Here is a 16,945-nt window from a genome sequence, read left to right as displayed (position 1 = left end):
CGTTTCTATTGTTGCAGGTCGTAGGCGTTGTCCAGGGGATTCGCTCGCAAAGTCTTTTATATTCATTGTTTTCGTAGGTGTTCTTAGGAAGTACAGGATTGAATATTGCAATGGAGTGCTGCCATCCGGCGACCCGATAATTGGATTGATATCCTCACCTCGGCCGTATGCTGCTGACTTTATACCGAGGTCTTAGAATAGAATAACAGAAAGTATTATTGAGTAACTAGCAAAATATTAGCCTTATAATATTGTATTACTACTGTAGGGTAGACAATAAAATCTATGAAATATTTAAGGATTTTAATGAATGTTTTGACAATAGTAAAGTATTAATATTTTAGACAATAATTATTAATTGCAATTTCAATTCTTTTTTTACTAAACTTCATTTACACGTAATTATTTATTTGCTTTATAAGTATTGAAAAGCTAAGGGAAAATGAAGAATAGTCCTGATGAACCTACTGACTACGACAAACTAAATAGAAGCTATACAATAGTTGTAACATAAATTGACAAAACCTAAAATTTATTTTCTCTAAGTATCCTTATGAATACCGATTTATTTATGTGGTACGAATTTTAACACTAGGAAAATTGCTTTAAACATTGAAATTCAATCAATCAAAGGCTTGAATCTCTGTTTAAATATGAATCGAGCGTCGTTTCATAATACGAGCTTTGGGCCCTCCTGTTTTTCCTTGCATCTGTCAATCCATCCACCCCTCAGTTTGTCATAATGCTGACGTGCCCGTATTCACAAACGATGCTTGCTTATGTGAAGTAGAAAATCGAACACACAGCGTTGAATAGAGCTCTGTGATTGGTTCGTGTGTCACCATGTGCGTCTACGCGCACTGTGAGACCTCATGGTAATGTTTATGAATACAGGCGTTATTATAATGTAAGCTAACTACAATAACTGACATGTTTCAGTGATAAAGCATACCTACCTACATACATATTTTATGTAAAAACTTTAATTTAAAACGAATTGTTTATTTGAATTCTTATCAAATTAAAACCTAATTTATACCAATTAGGGGTGGAAAATTAAACAATAAAATAATTATCTCAATAAACTGAATTGATAAAATTTCATGGAAGTATTACTATAAAACATTTACAACGAATCATTTTAGCATCGGAATCGTATAATAACATCAGCAGTACCAGTACCTGTAATTTAACGCTATATTTCGCCGAAATTCCACGCAAGAGATGAATTCGCCGGCGCTGCATTAATAGCCGTTAATAAAAAATCGATACTGTGTAAATGAACAAGCCCTGTGTATTTTGCCTTTGAACCATGATTCAATGTCAGGTGCCGGTCAAGGTTATAAGCGTACATTTTCAGTGCATGCAATGGTTAAAGCTCGCCACTCAAGTTTTGGAAGAGGGAAATCCTTTTTCTAGTCAACACCAGAGATCATCATACTCGTAGCATGATTCGAGCATCTATTGCGTCATCTCAATGCTTGCTTACTGACAAGTTAGCTATAGCACCGGCCTCAGTTACTGGTTGGAAAAGTGCCACGCAACAAGCTTATCCTAACAGCTGAAGGGTAGGGCTCATCTCAATTCACATAAGTCTAAAGATTCTTAGAGATAAGAATCTTTAGACTATGCTCCTGTCGGCCTGCTCAAAAGACTCAGTCCTCAAAAGACCACATATCCTCAAAATCCTGTTTGTTTCGCAGAGGACTTATCCGGGCTTGCAGCTCAAAGCGAATCTACACAATTGCGACACGACTTGGGAGGCGAAATGTTTAACACGTGTAAAAATTTAGACCAACTACAGATAATCCTCCGCAGTATTTCCTTTTATTTGGTCAAGAACAGTGAAGTACGTATATACCTATAATTATACTACATTTAATGATAAGGATACTGAAATTACGAGATTGGTCTTATTGAGTCGATTTTAATTATTTATCAGTTTCTGTCGCATTTTTCCAGTTTGCATCTTAATTCAACATCAGTGGTCATTTATTAGCTAGATCTATAGGTATGATTTTGTAGCCAACATGTATTCACGACATTACTGGTCTATGTATTTGCTCGTATATGAAATATCATCCACATTTAGCGTCGTCGTTTGAAGACATTTCATAGAAATACATGCGTCGTGGCGACACGTGGCGTCTGCTGCGTGGAGTCGGCTACAAACTTGAACGTTTCAAAGAATTTTGGAAGATGATATTGAATACCGTCTCTCATATTTTAATAAATATCAAACGTTATTCAAAATTTACTTAAAAATCACTATCATCACATGGTGTTTTAGGAAAGTTAGTAATTTGTTTGATCCTGCGTTTCTTGGATTTCGATTTGCCAGTCTGACACTGACACAATCAATAAGGTGTAGGATTTGGTTTATCCCAATCCCGATTATGGCTACACCGGATCAGGAGAGAAGAAACGCTGTCGTTGTGGTTTGTGGTGTACCCAAGTGTGGTGCGTAGGTGGGCATGGCGGTCGCAGTCTTTCCACGCTCTGATGAGCAGCGCCGTGTACTTTGTGCAGCGGTCGGCCAGGAACTTGTAGCGTTAGAATATGGTTATTGCCATTCTCGGAGGTAGAGGCTTAGGAGGCCTTCGTCTTCTTCTGTGAGGACATAATTTCATAAGGACGACCCTTTCGCGCTTCGAAATCGCAGAATCGCTAAAATCAATTTGCAGTGGGCGGGGCACATAGCTCGTAGAGCTGATGGCCGCTGGGGCAGGAAAGTTCTTGAGTGGCGACCACGAGCCGGAAGACGTAGCGTGGGCAGGCTTCCCACTAGGTGGACCGACGACCTGGTGAAGGTCGCGGGAGGTGCGAGCGGCGCAGTACCGGTCTTTGTGGAAGTCCGGCTGAAACGAACGAAAGAACGACCCTTTCGCACTTACTTACTACTAGACTCACTTTAGGTTTCTTCAAAATATTATACCCTAAAACATGTCTGTAACGTAAATCGTACTAGATTTTATTCTATGTATAAATATCCGGTTGCCCTTATGATGTTGCGTATCTTATCATTAGGTCCTACGTACCGACGTAAGTAAGATTCAGTTATTTAAAGTAGTGCTAATCTTTCAGAATTAGAGATCGTGACAAATCCTTAATATTTCGAGTACAACATAAGAGCTTAATCATAGTTTGCTTAATACAGTAGTAAGTAAGGTACAAGTATGATCCTCGGAAAGAACGTGTAAATAAAACCGGTATGAAGCGTACATTTGAAATAAGTCTATTGCACTGATATACATAGCTATGTAAACAGAGCTTTGTATGTTTTGGTTCGAGTGGTATTGGTCTTTGACATTGACCTCCGTTCAGTACAAATACGATGCATGTGTGGGTTGCGGATGGTGAATACTGGGTGCTGTAGGTACGTCAATACTATTCAATTCTGATAAATCCCGACGCGAGAATTTCAGTGAAACAGGCACGTTGTTGTGGGCTAGTGGGTGTTCAATAAAGCTTTTTGTTTACAATCTCTATTGCGTCGTAGATAAATTCATGATTCTCAAGCTGGTAAAAAAGGTCTATTTTTAAGTAATCCGGAATAGTTGAGTAATCTTATTAGCTTTTAAAGTGTTTTGTTATTTTCTACGAGTAGGAAGATAATCGGTCTATTTTAGTAAGGCACGGGGAATTATTTTAGGGAGTTATTAAAGTTGGGTCGCTAAGATCTTGATCTATGGCCATTCTGATACCTATGTGTTACTTTTCAAAGTATTCAACAGGGGACGCAGGAGACTAAGGGAGAAAATGTAGGTACTAGGTCTGGGCTATTATTCACAAGAGGGCGCAATCAGTTGCTCCGCCACCACGAACAATAGGTATAAGTTCTATGGGCCCTATTTCATGCCATGGCGGTGCAATAGTGGCTACTGGCTATACCCAACTAAATGTATTCATAATGCAGTTATAAGGACTCTCTTTATAGCGTCGTAACCACTACGAGCACACTTGCTAAGTAAATAGGTACAAGACACGAGACTTAAAAGGCACAGGTTAAAAGAACTGATAAAATGCAACTTACATTTTATTGCTGTCCACAACTTGTCTCGCTTTCATGCAGTTTTGGTGAAAAAGGGATCCATTAAAAGGATACCTATCTGATCTGTCTTACAAAACAACTTTTATCGAAATTCTTATTTACCTCTTTAGATGATCAGATGTGCATGCATTCACTTCAATACACATTCATAGGACAAATTGACATTATTTACTCGACAAACATGGGTTAAGCCATATTATAATAGTTTCCAATAATTTATGAAAGCTATATTGACTGAATGATACTAATTTTAGATGTTTAAACTGCGCTTTGCGCCGACGGATTGTGTACACACCGCTCATCGAGTGTAACAATCGCACTGCAAAAACCTGCTTTACTACCTTTCGTGTTATGGACGATTTCAATATCAATATGTTACGGTTGATTTGCTATCTCTGGCTCACCGATATCTGCTGAATTCTGATGAAGTAAGCGGCTACTTGAAACTGGAAATGTTGGGGAATAATTTGATTGCAGCGTCGATTGTTGATTCAGCGACGATGGATTTATATTATTAAGTATCAATTTCAAACATTGTTGTTCGCTGAGATTGGCTCCGGTGAGCAGTTTATTAATGTGACATACCGCTAAGCTGATTGTCAACGCCCGGCCGGGGATTTGCGTGGATTCATCCAGGAATTCGCTGGAACTATTCCACAAAGTTAATTTCCTGTGCAATCTAGTCGGTGTGGGTAGCAGCCCAATTAGTAACCCTTCAAACGTAGACTCTAAATGAAACTAGAACCGGAATTTCAGACTGGTGGACAAGTAAGTACGTAATAGTTAATTAGTTGCAGTTTACGTACCGGTGTGTATGTAAATCTAATTAAAGCTTGTGACACATAATAAGCCAATCCAGTAAGTACCAAATCAGTAAAGTAAAGACAACTTGATTAAAATTTAAACAGTACTTACTTTAATCACAATTTATTGAACTCATTATTAATTTATGAATATTGTTTTTCCTCTTAATACATAAATTATTATTTTTAAGTAATAATATGAATAGTTGCCATCATCACCGAGACAATAAATCATGATTAGAAAAAAGCAATTAATAATCCAACAAACTTCACCACTTTGAGTCTTTACATATCAAAGCAGGAGTGGACAGACTATAGAGTTATATTGCATGCATGGGGTATAATAATTTACTATTGACGATTTTAATTAATATAAATGAATAATGAAAACTGCAGGAATTTCAACGAAACTTTACATAGGTACCTACAATCCTACATAGCTTCGATTTACACGTGCTGAATTGACTGACACGAGTAAATAAGAAGCGTGTTGGATTATATTTATACCAGGGCTCAAAGCACTGCAAGCGATGAGCACGCATGAGTGAGAAGAGGCTAAGGAACTAATGACTTGTAGGTTCGCATTTCTCATTCTACATGTTATTACTTATTTGCAATAAATAAAATGTTGTTTTTGGGCTAAAATCTTTTTTGTTTATTTGCATAAGTCGCTGTTTTTCTTGTTTTATGTAATACCAGGAAATACTTTCATTTAGGCTGGGTTGCACCATCTTCATCTACTTTTACTTTAACAAACGTCAAAATCTGTCAATCTCCATACAAAACAAGTAAAAACACATGTGGTGCAACGTCTAAAAAACGATTTTTTATTAGTTTTACTAGTGGCTTAGTTAACTGTAATGGAATTTCAGTTAAAATCTTAGCCAATTTATTTTATTTATAGCCCTTTTTGTTATTTTAACGTTATTGTTTCAATTTTGAAAACAATCTCAAAAACGTCAACTAAAAACACCAAAAACTTTCATTAAAACCGCGGGATCGGAATCATTAATAAATGAAAAGCCATTTAGTTTTTCCTACCTACCTAGTACCTAGATTATAACCTTGTGCCCATTGATTTTGGTACCTAGACTCGATGTTGAAGCTTGGAGTTTTAAACAGATTTCCCGAGTCTTAAATCTCAACACGAACGGTGCATAATTACCAGCACGCACGTGTAATTTGTGCAAGGGCGATTTCGAAGTTGTTAGATTGAACGTGTCTTAGAAGCGACTGAAACTAGCTTAAACGGTAAAAGGGGTTACGTAACTGTTGGTAATTTGTTTAGTTGATCAGGGGATCATTATGTGTTATCACGTTTTCGTACATAACGGCTTTAGGCCTTTTGACTTTGAATGTAGAAGCTCATAGTAACTATTGCAAAGGGCCTGTTACCATTTGCGTACCCAGCTTCCGAGCCAGTGGGTGGGGGGTATCATTTTTAAGGGGGCAGCTGACCTCCCTTGTCCCCTCCCTCGGTCGGTAGGCAGTGTAGGCACATGTCTCCAGCAAGCAGCTATTATCTGTCCTCGGTCATTCATTCACCTTAGACTTTGTTATGCAACTCCACTTTTTTGTCTGGTCTTACGTCAGGCCTCTTATGTTCCTTCTAACTTGCCTACATGCAAAGTCCCCAAACTGAGCGGTAGAAGGAAGATAAGCCGTCTGGATCTTGTTATTGAGGTACTACATTAACTACCTGCGTTTATGGTGAAGACGTGGTGAAAAGCTACAGTAACTAGCAGCTAAATAAACCTTCGTAAATAAAAATAAAAATTGGCCAAGTGCGTGTCGTGCCACGCGCAGTGTAGGGTTCCGTAGTTGTCCTTCGTTACCACAATATATTTCAGAAGCAAGCAATTACTTCATCTAAAGTCACTTTTCTGCTAAGGATTTTTTACTGGTTAAGAAATTTTATAATACATGAGTCAAATGACTATTACTCTTAAACTAACTGGTGTATCTTAACCGTTATAGTTTTCCTTGAAAGTTCATGAAAAGCAGAATTACGAATTTTTTTTCAAGCCAGAAATTTAGTTTTTAGAGGGGGGGGGGGGGGGGGGGGAGAAGCGCTCAAAAATTGGCACTTTAAACATTCATATTTTGCAAACGGATCCCTAAATCCAAAAATTGTCTTAAAAACCCCGAAGCCATTTTAAAAGACCTATCCAACGAAACCCTAAAAAGTCACCTAATTAGTCTCAAAGACATTGTAATTAATTTGTCATGTTCAAAACATAGAGGAGTAGTACATAATATTATGACCTCAAAAACAAGGTAACGAGTGACGCAGTTCGGTTCTAATTAGGAGCCGTAAATACTTGCAGCACACAAGTTTCACGTAACAGTTAACAGGCAGAGTTATATTGCTTTCAATTCAAAAATACATCAAAAATCTCAGTAGTGTTTTGAAAACGTTTACGATTGACATTTAATTTTTACTTCGTACCAAATAATTATTGATTTTTGTGCATAATCATACTTTAGAAATTGTTATTTCAACTTTTGATGCACGTCCTTACCAACTTCTAACGTCGGCTAAGTTTAAGACCTTCTAGATGTTCGTGTTAATTTGTATAAGGATTATACGTTTAATAAAGAAACTTGGAAGAATTTTCAATTTATCGAATAGCTGGTAATGTGAGAATCACTATTTTTGTAAGTATCGGTAATACAATATCGCAGAAGCTTGTTCGGACGCAAGCTTCGATCGTCGTCCTAGTAGACCTAGAACCTAGAAATTAATTTATTATCAGCTCCGCCTTAGGCTATGGCTTACCGAGGGCGAGCAAGCGCTCGTTAATATTGCTTATACAATTACGGTGCGATGTGTCTGGTGTTGGGTAGGCTGAGTGCTCTGATAAGCTTAAGCGCCAGGTGTATAACCTTGGAGCTCCAGCTTCCTGGAAGGCTCCAGAATCGATACGTATTATTTCTAATTAGACCAATCACAATACATGAGACTCCGACAATTATTGAAGCTTCCTGGCCCTGGATTATTCTTGATTTTTATAACCCTGGTAATTTATCAAATTATTTCGCTGTGGTTCTGGATTTCTTCTTAATTACAATATTTTATCGGTCACTTATGGAAATGATAGATAGAGGTAAGATAGCCAGTTCCTCCGTGGTTGAGGATTCCGGGTGAAGCTCGCTTCCACCTTCGGCCTGATCGTCACTTACCATCAGGTGAGATACAGGCCAAGAGCTTCCTCGTTGTGGATAAAAAAAAATTAGCATTTTTGGTCGATTGCAACCTTAGCGGACTTCGAGGCATATTTGCTCCACTTGCTATGATGTTCTTCAGAAAAAGCGTTTCTCCATTAATTTTATTAGCTCAAATCCTTGAAAAAGTATACAATTTTTATGATGTGAATCTTTTCTGGTAAACGTAATAGAGAAAGGATAAAGAGTCATTGTAATGTCAATGTGTCAGGTATAGTGTCACTTTTGACATTTTCTGACCAAAACGACTCAATTGTCCTCATTTTAGATTACAGACGTATTATTTATCAAAAACGTATTTCGACACAGATATCCGAGTTATGTGAGACGTACACGCTTTAATGCCCTCACCATTGTTATAAATTTCAGGTCAGTTAGCACTAAAATACGTAGTTTTAGCTCGTAGCTTACTAACTTGTGAACTCGCCTAGGAAAGGGGAAACTTAGCACTGTGTTTTTGACCTAAACTAGTGAAACCCTAGTCTAGTCTTCTGTGTACGGACGACGCACATCAAGGTAAACAATGTGGCTATCTTATTCAGTTGTAACAAGTGTAATTTAGCAATAAAATGTATGGTCTGATGTGCTGTCTACTGTACAGTTTAGTTTTACCATAAAATTACAACTAAACATTGAGTTTTAAAATCCTTTTACATTTTAGTTCTCAACTTAAAATATTTTGTGATGGTTGAATGTTAATTAATCAAGACTTAAATGTTATTTAAGTTGTTAAATTAAACAAAACGATTCCCGGTGCAAAGCATCTGTTACGTAATACTTTAAGACGCTCTATCACGGGCAGAATTTTCAGAACCGGATTATTATTTACTGAGAACCCTTAAGAACTTAGTAACTAATAGTTGTTAAATAACCACTAGTTAAGTGGTTTTTGAAGTGAGTGTAAGTGCTAAGGTTGAGGCTGCTTTTCTAAAAAGAGGTCTTAAGAAATTAAATAGAGTTTAAAATCACATTCTGCTAATGGCACAGAATAAAGTCTTTCAGTATTTTTTTGATTGGAATATTGCATTAAAAATTAAGTTCATGCTTAGAAGTCCATCCCATAGACTCATATATCGACAAAAAATGTTACATGAGTAGCAAATCAATCTGAAAATTGTTATAAGACTGTAGAAAATGTATCCACCTAAAACCAAACCTACTTGTTGAACTTTAGAACTAACATATCCCAGTGTTTCGTTACCTACTAAAATTGTTGTGAAGGTTCACTGTTATTCATATCTGTGAAGTTCACGGTCAGCTTTCCCAACTGACAACTCTGTAAATATCTCAACACTGAACATATTTCTCTGCGGCGTAATTACTAAATGTACCCGCGCGCTGATTTGTTAAAAGGTATTCGTTGGCGTACCTAGTTTACTTAAAAGCTTTGGTCAAGTAAAGGAAGTCTATACAGTATACATGATCCACTGCGGGGCAAAGGTTCATCTCGTCTCCACTATAGGATGGTTTGTAAAGAGTAGGTAGAGAAGTGAACATGCATATACAAAGAGTCAGTACGACTGTAACCCGTAAAGGCTTCTATAATCTGGTGATGACAAGCTAAATACTGCAGTAGATAATATTATATGTATTTATTTATTTGGTTCACCAATATTTTTTCAAATTATAGTCAGATTCGCTGTCAACTATTCGGGATAAAATACTGACATATAATCTACTATTATAATTTGTCGAATCGACATAAATTTCGTATGCTAAATAACTAAAGATTCTATACTACGTAATAAATTGATTATTTCTGCTTTGCATAACGTTTGATCGCGACCTCAGTACCAGTTACCAGTACTGAAATCGTCTTTTAGACAGTGTAACAAAGTTGTGCAAAGTTATTAAAATACTTACTGTACTCCAGCGTTAGTCAGCCTGATACATAACATCAACAGTAGTATCCCTGTATGATACAGTTAGCAAATACGCCTCTTTCTGGTTTAGTATTCACATACATTTTTAATGTCTTACATTTGTATGGCAGTCTAGACTTGACTAAGGCAAATCTAGAATAGATTGGTATTTTGCAAGGTTTGTTCCAATATTGGTTAATCAAGGTTTGATAAAACAACAATATTTAATTATTAATATTGTCTCATTTAATAATTTATTATTCTTGTAATCTTGTTAGTCCAGTAGAATTAGCTTTTAAATCGGAAATAATTCCTACAAAAGATTTTATTGTTTTAATGGCTTCATTGGTTGCTCATTAAGACTCTCCTAAGTTTTCGACTTCGACGGAGTTGTGCTTAAGTGGTGGGGGCCCCCGAAAGGGGCATTTTTTCGGTTTTCCGGTTATACCGCGTAAAGGACTTACCCTATCAAAAAGTGGTCTTCATGACGGTTGAAGGGCACTTAATCCTGCATTGAATAAGACCAAATTCATATGTTTTGGACAAACCGTTCTCGCGCTAAAGTTCGGCAAAGTAGAAAATATACGTATAATTAATGACCCTCTCCATGTCCAATGGTTTGTTACCCACAGGCTTCCAAGTCTTGAAAAGGGCCATCTCAACCAGTGTAACCCTTTCAAGGCTTACGAGCTTGATGCGCCTATCCTTGTTCGTCCCAGCCGTTCCTTAACTGCGGTTGCTGCACCTCTTCCTGGCACTCACCTGAACGACTCTGTGTTACCTACTGTGGCTGCCCCTCTTCCTTGTATCCTCCTGCATGACTACGTTGCCTAGCCGTATGCCTGGTCTAAGGTTCGACGCCAAAAATCAACAACATGAAGTTCATATTAAAACGCTGAAGAGTTTTTTGTTTGTTTGTTTGAACGCGCTAATCTTAAGAATTACTAGTTTGATTGAAATCATTATTTTTGTGTTGAATAGCTCATACATTGAGGAAGGCTATAGGATATATACAATCGCTCTACGACAAATAGACGCGAAGCAGTAAAGAAAAATGTTGCAAGCACGGATAATAGTATTTAAACTATTTTCACGCGTACGAAGTTGATTTTGTGGCGTCGAACCTTGGACCAGGCATATGGCTAAGCAATGCAATCGTACAGGAAGGTACAAGGAAGAGGGGCAGCCACATTAGGTAACACAGAGTCGTTCAGGAGAGTGCCAGGAAGAGGTGCAGCAACCGCAGTTAAGGAACGGCTGGGACGAACAAGGATAAGCGAATCAAACTCGTGAGCCTTGTTAGGGTTACACTGGTTAAGGCGACCCTTTACAAGGCTTGGAAGCATGTGGGTAACAAGCCATTGGACGTGGAGAGGGTCATTAATTATACGTATATTTTCTACTTTGCCGAACTTTAGCGCGAGAACGGTTTGTCCAAAACATATGAATTTGGTCTTATTCAATGCAGGATTAATTGCCCTTTAACCGTCATGAAGACCACTTTTCGATAGGGTAAGTCCTTTACGCGGTATAACCGGAAAACCGAAAAAACGCCCCTTTCGGGGGCCCCCACCACTTAAGCACAACTCCGTCGAAGTCGAAAACTTAGGAGAGTCTTAATGGGCAACCAATGAAGCCATTAAAGCAAAAAAATCTTTTGTAGGAATTATTTCCGATTTAATCAATTTTTGTGTTTAATTCTACTGGCCTATGTCTATTAATTCGTAACCGTATGCACTGTGACTAAAGATCAATGATGAATCAAAGTAAATATTTTAAACATTGGTTTTAAATATGTCGTGTTCCTATTTTAAAACCCGCGATTATAATGTCGCAATGAAGTGATATTATAATTGCACGACCTTTGTCATGCAATTATAATTATGAAATAGGTAAAGATACTCGTGCTATAATATTACCAATTAATATTACATAGAGCTGTGATGAAGCGCTGCTGTGATGCTATCACTGTGACCCGATGCCGCCTCTTGTAAATATTTTAAACATTGGTGGGTTCCATACAAAATATAATAATTTCAATGGTATTTCTTAGCATCTTGCTTATTTTTAGGTCATAAGCAGAACATTGTATCAACAAAAATGGCGCACAAGCGACACACCATGAATGACCTAAGTTCAAGTATGACGTTATTCTCGGATAAAAGAGTAAGATTATATTTTTGTTCTCAATCGCAACGAATATCAAAGTTATGCAATAATTGTATTACACAGATAATACAAGAAGGATGTTCCGTACTTATATTTTAATCAATAAAGTAATTGGATGTAATTATGAATAGTTAGGTAACACAGTTAACTAATAGATTACAAAATATAAAATGACGTTTTTTGCAGGATTTTACCACCGATCATTTCAAATGGTTTAGTATAAAAAAGTTTGTTTACTTGGCGTTCACATTTGCGTCATCGTCATCAAATTTTGATATATTTTCCAAGGTATACGAAAATGGTACGTAAGTTTTACTTTTTGACTTGACTTAAGTTCGAGGCTTAAGGCAGCTTTCACATAGGGCGTGAGAAGCGCGACAGCAGCGCGGCAGCGGCGTTTTTATAATGTGAAGGCAGGCATCCGCTGTCATATAGTATGAAATTATCAGCAGCGCGTCTGTTGCGTGTTTGTCGCGCTGCTAAAGTTGCCTAAATGTAAAAGCGCTCTTAGTTGCAGTCACTGAAAGCCCAACACTGACTTAATGCAAAATATCAAACTCAGTTTCCAGGTCATGAAGTATAACAGAATGGGGCTAAGAGCTCAGTTTCAACATTAACTTACTCGTTTTGGCTACCTACTTACATTGTACATAACTGATTTTTCTTTTCAGTAAGGTTATTCGATTTTATTGTATGTGAGGTAACGATAGGTATGCCGTATATGTGCATGGACTTTTTTATTAAACAATACACAAGAAGGGTCGATTTCAATCATCACTTAAACCCTTTGCTCAAAGGGATTACTTATGGGATTTTGCTACAATCTGCTCTTTGGACTTTGTTGGTAAGTGGGCTTTTATTGAATTGAATTGACTTCGTTTTGACTTTTTCCCTTGCTAGTCTTCAAGCAAGAAAATTGATTACTTATTAATTTAATCACGATCACTAATTTGCACCAAAATATGTGTATTTAATAAATGTTTAACGATAATACAAAATATTGTTTGTTTCGAATCCCTTTTTAAAACTTTTAACGCCATAAAAATCACAGTTGAATCCAACTTCTTCAAAAAAGTTCTAGTTGAAATATTATGAACTTGAAATAAGTTACCGATCGGTTTTCTTTAGGGCACGAATATTTTCAACATCAAGTGTTATTATATACCACCTACACATAAACGTAGAATTAAACTGAATATTTTAGTTTTGGCTCGTCGTAGATGATGAGGTCAAATCAGTTGTCAGTAATTTAAATGAATCAAGAATTCATCATCAACTTATTTGTAATTATGAATCTGATTTTGGTAACCATTTTATTGTAGGTATGTTATTTTTTTTCTTTACAGCATGCAGGTGATTTAGCGGATTCAATCCGATTCCTAGGTTCAAGTTTATTGAGTGAACCCTCTTGGACCGTGTGTCGGAATAAGGAACTTAATATAAGTTGTCTGCCATCAAAAGAAATAATTATGCAATGCCGAGAAGATAACCATAATTTGACCAATTTTAAAAATACTCCAGCGCATTTAAATTATTTGTAAGTGTCAATTATCTATGAAGAAAAGAAGGACTAAGGGGGGTAATTCAGATTTCGTGACGTTTCCGCACATAGATATGGATAGGATAGATACTGCATGTCAAATAAATAGAATGAAAAGTATGAAAACGAGCATGCCATCTTTTAAACGTCATCCATATCAGTGTCCATCAACGAGCTCGAAACTAAACTTCGTAAGCGCCATTCATATTTTTATGAGAAAGTTAATAAATATAATATTTAGTTTTAGCGCATTTAAATTATTTGTAAGTGTCAATTATCTATGAAGAAAAGAAGGACTAAGGGGGGTAATTCAGATTTCGTGACGTTTCCGCACATAGATATGGATAGGATAGATACTGCATGTCAAATAAATAGAATGAAAAGTATGAAAACGAGCATGCCATCTTTTAAACGTCATCCATATCAGTGTCCATCAACGAGCTCGAAACTAAACTTCGTAAGCGCCATTCATATTTTTATGAGAAAGTTAATAAATATAATATTTAGTTTTAGCGCATTTAAATTATTTGTAAGTGTCAATTATCTATGAAGAAAAGAAGGACTAAGGGGGGTAATTCAGATTTCGTGACGTTTCCGCACATAGATATGGATAGGATAGATACTGCATGTCAAATAAATAGAATGAAAAGTATGAAAACGAGCATGCCATCTTTTAAACGTCATCCATATCAGTGTCCATCAACGAGCTCGAAACTAAACTTCGTAAGCGCCATTCATATTTTTATGAGAAAGTTAATAAATATAATATTTAGTTTTTTGAACTCCAAAACATTTAGGAAATTTCTTTGTGATTTTATAGGAATTTTTATTGTTAAACACGGTCGTATTAAGCTTTTATAAATGAATTTATAGGTAACTAACATTTATTCTATGAGCAAAATTTTTCTAATCGTGTTTTCGAAACAGTCATCCCATCACACATACGTTCTGTAATACACATTAAAAATTGCAGTGCCAAAAATCGTAAATTCATTAAGTATTCGCTAATAGAAAACAGTCAATATTGCCGTTTTCACTTACTTAGGCCCCTTAATGCAACAACAAACATACATATCAACATACAGATATACATAACAGGCTATTGTAGCAATGCGTATTAATCTGATATTCGCCGAATGATCGTTAATTGCTCTACTAGCACTGCACTAATTGAATAGGGATTACGCATGTATTAATTTTTGTCGAAAAATTATTTGCACTTACGATTGCTGTCAAAAGCTTTATTATCACTATTAGTAGAGGCCGGCAGTGCCGTAACTAGCATTTTATGCGCCCGGTGCGAGAAATATAAAAAAATGTAACCTTTTTGAATAAAAAGTAACCTTCTACGGGGGGGGGGGGGGGGACATTGGCTAAAACTCATTTTTTATAACAAATAATAAATCAAATTCATGTTTAAATGCAGTTTATGACATAATTTTTAAATTGTCACTATTAATCTTTTTTACTGAATAACCTGTAAAAGTTAATTCTACAATTTCTGAAAAATCACCTAAAAGTAACCTTTTCATTAGTGTAACCTAAAAGTAACCAAAGCAGTTCAAAAGTAACCTAAAAGGTTACAAAAGTAACCTTCTGGCAACACTGCGGCTATCTGAATGCGTGATTCTCGATGTATCGGGGAATCCCCGAACATTGGGTGGGACGGCGCGGCAGAATGGAACGTTTGTGAATCGTTTAGTTTTGTAAGTCATCCTTTTCACTCTTGTCGAACGATGAATTTTCTATCTATCTCTCGCACGCTAGTGCGTCAGTAACGCCGCACGTAGTTAATGAATAAAATCAAAGATAAAGGGAGGACCAATGAATGTGGCTGACAGCAATGACAGCGTAACGTGAACTATATGTACATTGTACATCTCCTCAGCTAGATTGACAGATTTGCTTAGAACTTCTAAGTTAGAAGTGGCGCCCTCCAAATGAATATAGACAGAAATTGTCTCATAGTTACGGTATAGGTACTTTTGTTTGTGTATGTAATATTGCGAGCAAGACAAGGTGGATTTATATTTGTCTGATGTGTCGTGACGTGACGCGTCAGAACTGTATCGGTTCCATACATAAGCCATCACAACACAACACGTTACGCACTAGTGTGAACGTTACCATCCTACTAATATTATAAACGCGAAAGTTTGTATGGATGATGGATGGATGTTTGTTACTCTTTCACGCAAAAACTACTGAATGGATTTTAATGAAACTTTACAATAATATAGCTTATACATCAGAATAACACATAGGCTACAATTTATAAACATATTGTTCGAAATACTAATCCTGCGCAGACGAAGTCGCGGGCACCAGCTAGTACTAAATGTATGAAACCGATACCGTTCTGACGCGTCACGTCACGACACATCAGACAAATATAAAACCACCTTTACAAGTGTTGTTGTTTCAAGATCGCTTGAAAGATGCCATATAGATATAGATAGTACAGAGGGCGCGTCTACACCATATTCGCAATAAAACAATATGTACCTACTACTTAACTACCATGCATGAAACAAAACTAGATACTGGTCTGGTCATTTCTGCGCCCCTCCAGGGTCTGCGCCCTGTGCCTGGGCACCGTTGGCACCGCCCTAGTTACGGCACTGGAGGCCGGTAGATCTATTCTCATAAATAAAACACTGGTTAGGTACTTAACTTTCGCATTATACAACGTGCTCTTTTTGATTTCCTGGAACTCTATGGTATTAATAAGACCACTTCAAAGAATGGAATAGCATTACATTTTTTGTTAAATTCAACAATTTTTTTCGACTTATTTTTTCATACGAAATTATTTAAAAACTTTATTTTTCACTGAAATAATTCATAATTTACATACACTTATCAATAAAAAGTCTGCACCAAAAGACTAGGTGTCAATTTTGAAAAACAAGTCGATTTACGCCCACTTCCCATTGTTCAATTAAGCCGAAATTCGGGTTATGTCGTGTTGCTATTTTAAAATCCGCGATTATAATTTCGCAATGAATTAATACAATTGCATTACTTTTGTCAGTAAACTCAATTTCACACAATATAAATGATTCAATGAGCGTAATTGGTAAAATATTAAAGCACCTATAAATGGAGCCGTGATGAAGCGCTGCAGTGATGCTATCACTGTGTATGACACATCATAAGTGCCACTTGTGGTCTAAACTGAATAAATATTTTTGATTTTGATTTTTTGATTTTGTGACCCGATGCCGGCTCTAGTACAATTTATACAGTCTATAGGTAATCACTGTGATTACCTATAGACTGTATAATTACTTAT

The 16,945-nt window shown here is 36.6% G+C and overlaps 2 protein-coding genes across 2 annotated transcripts in view; both read left to right on the top strand.

Annotated features, from left to right (window-relative positions):
- The window catches only part of LOC135087113 (probable cytochrome P450 305a1), a 30,761-nt gene extending 29,659 nt beyond the window's left edge, over positions 1 to 1,102 (top strand). Inside the window, exon 8 of the mRNA XM_063981951.1 lies at positions 18 to 1,102. Within this exon, the coding sequence (XP_063838021.1) occupies positions 18 to 196 (179 nt within the window). The 3' untranslated portion in view covers positions 197 to 1,102. The remainder of the gene's footprint in view (positions 1 to 17) is intronic.
- Positions 1,103 to 8,330: 7,228 nt separating this feature from the next.
- Positions 8,331 to 16,945, top strand: part of LOC135086504 (sodium- and chloride-dependent glycine transporter 2-like) — a 36,086-nt gene continuing 27,471 nt past the window's right edge. Inside the window, exons 1-5 of the mRNA XM_063981226.1 lie at positions 8,331 to 8,448; positions 12,013 to 12,107; positions 12,297 to 12,411; positions 12,782 to 12,954; positions 13,457 to 13,647. Of these exons, the coding sequence (XP_063837296.1) occupies positions 12,042 to 12,107; positions 12,297 to 12,411; positions 12,782 to 12,954; positions 13,457 to 13,647 (545 nt within the window). The 5' untranslated portion in view covers positions 8,331 to 8,448; positions 12,013 to 12,041. The remainder of the gene's footprint in view (positions 8,449 to 12,012; positions 12,108 to 12,296; positions 12,412 to 12,781; positions 12,955 to 13,456; positions 13,648 to 16,945) is intronic.

Source organism: Ostrinia nubilalis, chromosome Z (assembly GCF_963855985.1).
Source record: "Ostrinia nubilalis chromosome Z, ilOstNubi1.1, whole genome shotgun sequence".
Taxonomy (NCBI): domain Eukaryota; kingdom Metazoa; phylum Arthropoda; class Insecta; order Lepidoptera; family Crambidae; genus Ostrinia; species Ostrinia nubilalis.
The sequence above is the reverse complement of the archived record's forward strand: the minus strand, read 5'-3'. Positions and strand labels throughout refer to the sequence as shown.